The sequence below is a fragment of the Elephantulus edwardii genome, unplaced genomic scaffold (assembly GCF_000299155.1).
Source record: "Elephantulus edwardii isolate Elephantulus edwardi_28Jun2011 unplaced genomic scaffold, EleEdw1.0 scaffold00090, whole genome shotgun sequence".
Taxonomy (NCBI): domain Eukaryota; kingdom Metazoa; phylum Chordata; class Mammalia; order Macroscelidea; family Macroscelididae; genus Elephantulus; species Elephantulus edwardii.
Genome location: NW_006399840.1, coordinates 6,815,846 through 6,824,421, shown reverse-complemented (window position 1 = coordinate 6,824,421; position 8,576 = coordinate 6,815,846). Strand labels below are relative to the sequence as shown.

Sequence of the window (8,576 nt, the reverse complement as noted above, 5' to 3'; positions counted from 1 at the left end):
GTTGGGTCACCTTTCTTTGGGATAGGAACAAATATAGACCTCTTCCAGCAATACTGTGCATTTTGTAGGTAGTATATGTTTGAATATTTTGTGAGCTATTATTATATAGAGGATCCATATATGAGAAAATGCCTACAACAAACATTATACAGAAAAATTATCGTTCCAAGCAAAACTGGTGTTGTTTGTGTGCTTTAAGAATAAGTAAACCTAGAAAAAGTGTACAACACCAATCCTAATTTCCTAAATTAGCTTTTAAAAAGTCAAACATTGTCACTTCATTTATATTTGACAAAAAAGCTTATCTCAAAATGGAACTGTTGTACCTCATTTTTATTAAAATTAAGTGAAATGTATTTCTAAGATTTGGAAATACATTATATTTTCTAACCTATGGATTAATCCAAGCAACTCCTTGGAGGCAAGGATTCTGGGTCTTCGTCTGACATACTTTGGATATGTTGCCAGGAGGGACGGGTCCTTGGAGAAGGACATCACACTTGGTTGGGTGGAGGAACAGCGCAAGAAGGGAAGACCCACTATGCAGTGAATTGATTCAGTGACTGGGGTAATCGGGATGGGTGTGTCAGAGGCAGTGCTATTGGCACAGGATAGAGCAGAGTTTAGGGCTGTTGTACATAGGGTCGCTATGAGTCGCAAACGACTCGACGGCACATAACAACAACAACAACATGTTCATGCAGCTTTCATCTATTTAAGCAGCAATATACCTCTCCCAAATTTAAAATATATATTATTGGAAAGGACAAGCATTTCTCTGCAATTCTGTATAGCATATATTTTAATTCTCTTTTTTTAAAAAAAAAAAAATTTCTTTCTCTCTCCCTCTACAGGGATTCTCATCCCCCAAATGCCTGTGGAGTACAATATTTTACTTAATGCTGGAAGTGAAGCACCTCTGGTCTCCCCTGTTGGTCACCATCATTCCATCCGCCTGGAAAATTTGACCCCGTTCACACAGTATGAGGTTAGGGTCCAAGCATGCCAAAATGGTGAGTGTCTTTCCTATACTGATTGGAACTGAGAAAGGATTTCATTTAAAAAAAAAGTCACAGATTTTGGAATTTTAATAGATTCAAATAAAAAAGACTAACATTTCATTTCATATGTGTGGTGGACTGTTTGTTTACCCAGGAAAATCAGAGTCTGGCATTGAGTGAAGCATTACGCATTTTTGCACATTAAATCATGAATATTTAAACATGTGAAAATGTTGGTTTTGCAAAGTCTTGTTTTATAAGGTACTTTAAAAGAAAAACACCTAGCTCACATAAAAGAGTCACTGGTAATGTAAAATAAAATGAGCATTACAAAAATCCCATAAAAAATGTACTTCTGTTGGTTTTATTTAAATTTTATTCAGAAATGGATGGAAATAGTTATTTAGAAGTTGACCCACATCCAGATAGATCTTACAATTTTTTTTTGTATTTTAATTCACTTATTCATGCACTTTCCCCCCTCCCTTTCCTTTTCTGCTCCCTAATTTTCTTTTTTTTTGGATGATTTTTTAAATTATTAATTTTAGTAGATCTTACAAATTTTATAATGGTTAAGGCCTGAACACTGTGTCACATACATCACTAAAGTTTTTATTTCACAGTTTACCCTAGTGGTCAGTGAAGACATCACCAGTGTTGTCCTTAGGAAGAAAGTCTCCAATCCATTCATCCTTCCAAATGGATAAAAGGAAATTGGAAAGACCCAATATGATCTAACATATAAGAACTTTCTAATAAACCAGTATTTTTAAAAAGTTTAATTGTAAACTAAAATTTATGAAGGCAGTTGATTAGCAAACAATCAAGAGAGTGACACATTGTGTTAGGTGTTGTCATTACATATTAAATAGATGTTGTTGTCATTGATTTCTGTCATTGAATCAATTCCACCGAATGGCAACTCCATGTGTGCAAGACTAGAACCATTTACTTTCAAGACTATTTACTTTCCAAGGCATCTTCTTTACTTCCCAAGAAACAGTCTTCTAAGTCATCTTATAATTGGTTGAAACAGCCGAAATGTCAGCTGATAGTGAAAAAAGTAACCATTTGCATCTTTCTTATTGTTGTTGCTGTGTGCTTTCAAGTTGGAACTGACCCTAACTGACCTTGTAGTGGGTTTCCAGAGGCAGTAAGTCACATGGAAGGAGACTGCCCACCGTTCTCTCACAGAACAGCTAATAATTTTGAACTCCAAGCCTTTAGAGTTGCAGCACAGCTTCTTACCACTAGGCAACTTGGGGGCTCTCAATTAAATACATTTGTCAAAATGGTTTTCTAAATGATTAAGTAATATGAGATTGTGTGAGCAGAGACATGGTAAAACAAAATGTAACTTTGTCACCTTGTTGGTTCCAACTCATAGTTACTCTCCCTTAGATTTTCAAGACAAAAAATTTTAATGAAAAGAGGATCCCCATCTTTCTCCTTTGAAGCCACTGATGGATTTGAACTTCAGAGACTCAAGGCCTTTTGATTAACAGCACCATTATTCTCTATTTACTCACCGTGCCACTGTTGTTGTTATGTGCTATTGAGTCAGAGTTGACTCATAGAAAATCTTCCATTGGTTTTCAGAGGCAGTGAATCCCACAGGAGGAGATTGTCCAGTTTTCTCTTGTGGAGAAAATAGTGGATTTGAATTTTGTACCTTTGGATTGACAGCACAGCACCTTGCCATTAGGCCACCAGAACTCCCTATATTATGCCATTAGAATGCCCATATAAAATAAAAGAGAAAATGTGTTGCTCACGCTTGAGTACAAATTGGTTCACCTTAAAGTGAATAAATCTTATCAATCTTACATGTGTAGAGAGCCCTGATGATGTGCTACAATCACAAATGCACACAATTCAAATCCACCAGTTGCTCCAGGGAAGAAGGAGGAGCAATCTCCTCCCATAAGTTTACTATCTCTGAAAACCCACTGGAGGGCCAGCTATTGGGTAGGTTCTGACTCGAGGCACAAAAGCTTATCAAAGGTCACCATTTTGAATGCCAATTGTTCTGTGAGAAAAAAAGATATGACAATTTATACTCCGCAAAATATTTGGAAATCCTGTGGGCAGTTTTGTCTCATATAGAGTCATATTAGTCATAATTTACTTGACAGCAAAAATTTTGGGATATTTACCTATAACTGGAGCCCCTAGGTTTCCAAGTTATTGGTACTTTCCATTTCCAAATAAATGTTATTTGGCATAGAACCAGTTAGGACTATCAGGTTTTCTGATACCTTTGCTTCATTTCAGAAATTTAGGAAGACCTAAGAGGAGGTACATCTGAGTCTGTTATTCCACTTTGCTCTAAAAATGCCACATTACATTTTATTTTTGTTTCTTAATGACTATAATGTCTTATGTTATCTTGGATTAGTAAATGTTACGTAGAGTATTTCAGTATATATAAAGCAGGTAGGATCCAAGTGGCTCCAAATCTGATTATCTGGGCTATTTTATAAACAAGTATATATTTTATTTAAAAACTAGATACGATCTGTAAATGTTCATTAAAACTAATAAAATTTAATAATAATTTTAAAAAAATAAAAACTAGATACGTACAAATTTAGAATTAGCACTGGCTGGTTTTGGGGCATTAGCTTGCTATGAAGAAGAGCCAATAGAGAGCGAAAATGTTTTACTCATTTATATAATTGTAATACATATAATATAGGTTTTTATATTATATATTCATATATACCGATAAATTGTTTTTGTTAGGTGCAGTTGAGGTGAGTATGACTCATAATGGTCCTCTGAACAACACATTTGTATCATATCCTAAACCTGTCCCATCCTCACCATCTTGAATACACTTGAGATTTATAATGTAATCTATAACAAAGAATGACAGAGACAATCACATTTTAATTTGAAGATCACTACATTCCCCACATTTGTCTTTGCCTGATCAACATGGACTCAGGGTGAAGTCTCTCTCAGGGAGGAGTGATAGGGAATGGCAAAGGACACACTGACAAAGAAGATTAATCAGAACTGGCTTTGACAAGCACTGTGGCATTTGGACAAGAACAAACTGGGAGGAGGGTAGAGAGAATATTGCAACAATGAATGAATGGAAACCCAAAATCTCTGTAAATGTTTATGAAAATTAATAAAATATAATTATAGAAAAAAACATACTGCTGTGTTGATTTAAATGTAACATCAGCTTCTGTATCCCTGTGTCCATGAAACTGTGTGGTAAAGATACAATAATTTCAAATTAGGATGACTATTATTATTTCTACTGTTTTAAAAACAGGTTATTTTTTAAAAAAAATATTGACCAAAATGAAATATTAAGAGTGTACAAGTGTGTTAGTGATGCACATGTGTGAAATTCAAACATCCTTTTCTGGCTAGAATGACTGCCATAAAATAGAGCAAACATGGTTCAGAGAAGTGGACCCTTAATGGTCAAGGCCTGTGTAAATACATGGTAATTAACACATTGTAAGAAACTGCACTACAATTCCAAAGGCATGTGGTTCAAATTCACCAGCTCCTCCACAGGAGTATGGATAATCTCCTTTTGTGCAATTAATTGCCTATGAAAACCGCTGGAGGTTCAGTGATGGGTCAGTTCCAACTCGATGGTACACAACAGCAAGTACAAATTTTTTTTCTATGTAGATTTATAATACTAGTCTGGAATATGTGTACAAATGTATGTTCAAAACTCAGGTGGATTGATTTGTTACACACTTACCTTTCCATATGAATACGCAACTCTTTCCCCTGTTTGATAAGTTACTGAAAGTGTCTATTTTTTTCTTCAAGGAGGTTGTGGAGTTAGCAATAAGATATTTGTTAAAACATCTGAAGCAGTCCCAGTGGGCCTTAATCCCCCTGTTCTGAAGGCACTGGGATCAGCTTGCATAGCAGTTGCATGGCTACCACCTAAGAAACCAAATGGAGTCATTAACAACTACTTTATTCACAGGTAAAATGAATCATCACTTTGTTTTCCATTATCTTAGAATGCATAATAGCCCAGAGAATTAAGTATGCTTTCTAGTTCCATAAAGAACTGTATGGAAATGCATATGCTAGTTTTTTGTTTAGTTTGGGGTTTTTTGTTGGTGGAATTTGTTTGTTTGTTTGTTTATTTGTTTGTTTGTCTTGGTGTGTGTGTGTGTGTGTGTGTGTGTGTGTGTGTGTATTAGTTCCTACCTATAAACTAATCCTAGTGCTAAGTAATTTTTCATATTGTCCATGGAAAAGTCATAACGACCATGTAATATTGGTTGAGACAAGACACGTTAGTTTAGCTCATAGAAGCTTTCCTTACATTTGATGAAGTGATAGAACAGACTTTCTCTATGGCCAAGACAGCAAACATTGTAGCTGCAGAGAAAGAAGAACTTTAATCCTGTTTCTTCTTATTACAAAGAGATTGAGCAACTTCTTCTCCTCCTCAAAAGATGTTGCTTTAAAAAAATTTGTAAGAAGATGTTGCTTTTCATATGTGAAGATTCCTCTAGATGCATGACTGAGTCTCCATTCAGATGACTAACCCACTGCCATCAAGGTAATTCTAATTCACAATGACCCTCCAATGGGTTTCCAAGGTAATAACTCATTACCATCTCTTTCTCCCACAGAGTGGCCAATAAACTCAAACTGCCAAACTTTCTGTTAGCAACCTGGCCTGTAACATACTACACCACCAGTGTTTCTTGCTCAACTAGCTAAATATGCTAAATTTGTTAAAGTTAACCTACTTAAAATTAAGAAAAGAAGGAAGAGAAAAGGAATGAAGAAAGGAGAGAATTAGGAAAGAGCAGGGAAGAAGGGAAAAGAAAACACTGGGTCAAGGGAAGTAAGAACTGTTGGCTGAGAGCTTGTTTTCAAAGACAGAAAACACAGACAGGCAGACATAAAGGATTTGGAGACTGAAGATCCCATTCCCAAAGCAGTGTATTTCTAGATCCTCATCTCCCACTTCAGACCCCTCTGGTTGGTCCCCCTGAGTATCCTCCGGTCTTTCCTACTTGGTTCTCCTCCTGGGTACACACTGAGATTTACTTTAGCCTCTCTTAAATCTTGACACTAACTCTAGATGACCTTTGATTCCAATTGATCTTCAGTGATGAACTAAGGATTTGTGGGGAAATTATGAAGGGAAAAAATACTATTGTATTTCTGGTTATGTAAATTTCACTACCCACAACAAGCAAGCCAGATATCTTCTGGCAAACATTAATTGAGGAATAATATTTCAGATTCAAATACATATGAACATTTAAAAATGGCTAGTGTGAATTTATTTTTTATGCTAAGCACATTAGTGCAGGCTCTAAAATGCCCTACCTCTAGAAATAGTTTTCTTTCATCTACTTAATGCTAATTGTATGAGAAAAGCACATCAAATTCCGATTCTGAATAAAGGGAAAGAAAGTATCTTTTATAGACCAGGACGTGGCTTCACTCTGTTGGTTTTGTAAATAAAGCTCATGATTACAGTGACTATTCCATGGCAGCTAGAGAGAGAGAAAACAGGAAATATAATGCAGAAAGCCCGCTTCAATGAAAAATACTGTAAATTGAATTTGACAGCATTTGATGGCATTTGATTATTCCAGTCACAGCCAAACAATGATATAAAGAGTAATATGAAACAGAATGTGTTACTGCCTAGCAGACTCAAAAGCAATAAACCTTCCTCCAATGTGACACAATCACTTCACAATCATAATTGTAGCCTGTTTGATACCTCTGAGTACAGCAGAAGGGCACTGACTGACATAGATACATTTTGTTTTTTATTTAAAGTGAAATGAAAATGGTGCACGGGGGCTTCAGATACGATCATTATATTCACCTCCATAGGCATGAATCACTTGGCAGTTATTTCAGCTGAAGTTTAAATGTGCTTAGACAACAACAATATCAAATTTTTCTTAGATAGCTACAAAAAAAATCAGAAATTTGTAAGGACAGAAATAGAATGTAGACACATAGTTCTTTTTCATCCTGGGACTGCATAGATCCCTTTATATGGTGATGGCCACCAGCCTGCAGTATTTCTGGGGTGGGTTTATAGTATGCAGCTTCTGCTTTATCATTTGCCTTCTTTTTTTTGATCATCACCAGCAGAAATGCGCCCACCTCAAACCAAAGGCAATTTGATCTATGCAGATCAATTTATTAAATTGTAAGAATTTTGTTGCCCAGTTCTTGCCCACCTTCCAAATAACTTTCCCTTTAGTAATTTTTTTATGTTTTAAATATTAATTCTGGGTATCATCCTATTTTAAAATGTCCATCAGGGAACTACTAGAAGTTCAAGCTGGGTTTAGAAGAGGCCATAACACCAAGGATATTATTGATGATGTCAGATGGGTCCTGGCTAGAAACAGAGAATACATGATCAGTGTCTATCTGTGTTTAAGAGAATATGCAAATGCATATTTTGTGAATCACAAAATAGTAAATTAAAAAACCCACAAAAACCCAACTATGACTAATCTTGAAAAGAATTGGAATGCCAGACATTTAATTATGCTCATATGAAACCTATACCTAGACCAAGAAGCTGCTGTCTGATGAAGCAAAAGGACATTGTTTAGTTTAAAATCAGGAAGGGTATACATCAGGCATGTATCTTTTCTCCATACCTATGTAATCTGTATGCTGAGAAAATTATTTGTCAAACCAGACATTGTGACAAAGAATTTTGGCATCAGGATCAGAGGAAGGTTAATCAACAACCTGTATTATTCAGATGACACAACTTTACTTGCTGAAAGTAAGGAAAACTTGAAGTACTTGCTGAAAAGATCAATGAATACAGCCTTCAGTATAGAATATATCTTAATATCAAGAGAACAAAGATCCTACACCCTGGGCCAGTAGGTAAAATCATGACAGAGAAAGGATTGAAACTGCCAATGATTTCATCTTATTTGGATCCACAATCAACATCCTTGATACCAAAAGCCAGGAGATAAACAGACATGCTTCTTTGGGCACATGAGCTGTCAGAGACTTCTCCAAAATAGTGGAGAGCAATGATGTCAGTTTGGAGGCTAAGATGCGCCTGATTCAGGCCATGATCTTTTCCAATACTTGCTATATGTCTGACAGCTAGTCAATGAATAAGAATCATAAAAGAATAATTGATACCTTTGAGAGTTGTAGTGCTGGAGAAGAGTACTGAATATCCTATAGAATGCCAAAAGAACGAAGAGGTATGTCTTAGAAAGGATGCAGCCAGAGTGCTAATTGGAGGTAAGGATGGCAAAGCTTAGTCTCTCATATTTGGACATGTTGCTTGTAGAGACTATTCCTTGAAAAGAGACATAGTTCTTGGAAACATGAAAGGTCAGGAAAAGGGAGGAAGACACCCACGCCCCAATGAGTTGGACTGACATGTGACTGTGGCAATGGGCTTAAGTGTATCAGATGGCATAGGTTAGGATAGGATTCAGATCTGTTGTTCATAGGGCCAGAGTTAGTTATACTCAACTTGACAGCACCTAATAAAAACAACACCCTAATAAAGAGGTAATATGTTATGTTATTATTGTTGTTGTTGTTGTTGTT

General features: G+C 36.0%; 1 protein-coding gene across 1 annotated transcript in view; it reads left to right on the top strand.

Moving 5' to 3' along the window:
* USH2A (Usher syndrome 2A (autosomal recessive, mild)) overlaps positions 1–8,576 on the top strand; it is a 1,454,174-nt gene that overhangs the window by 1,268,762 nt on the left and 176,836 nt on the right. Inside the window, exons 59-60 of the mRNA XM_006890571.1 lie at positions 855–1,013; positions 4,809–4,971. Coding sequence (XP_006890633.1) covers positions 855–1,013; positions 4,809–4,971 — 322 coding nt within the window. The remainder of the gene's footprint in view (positions 1–854; positions 1,014–4,808; positions 4,972–8,576) is intronic.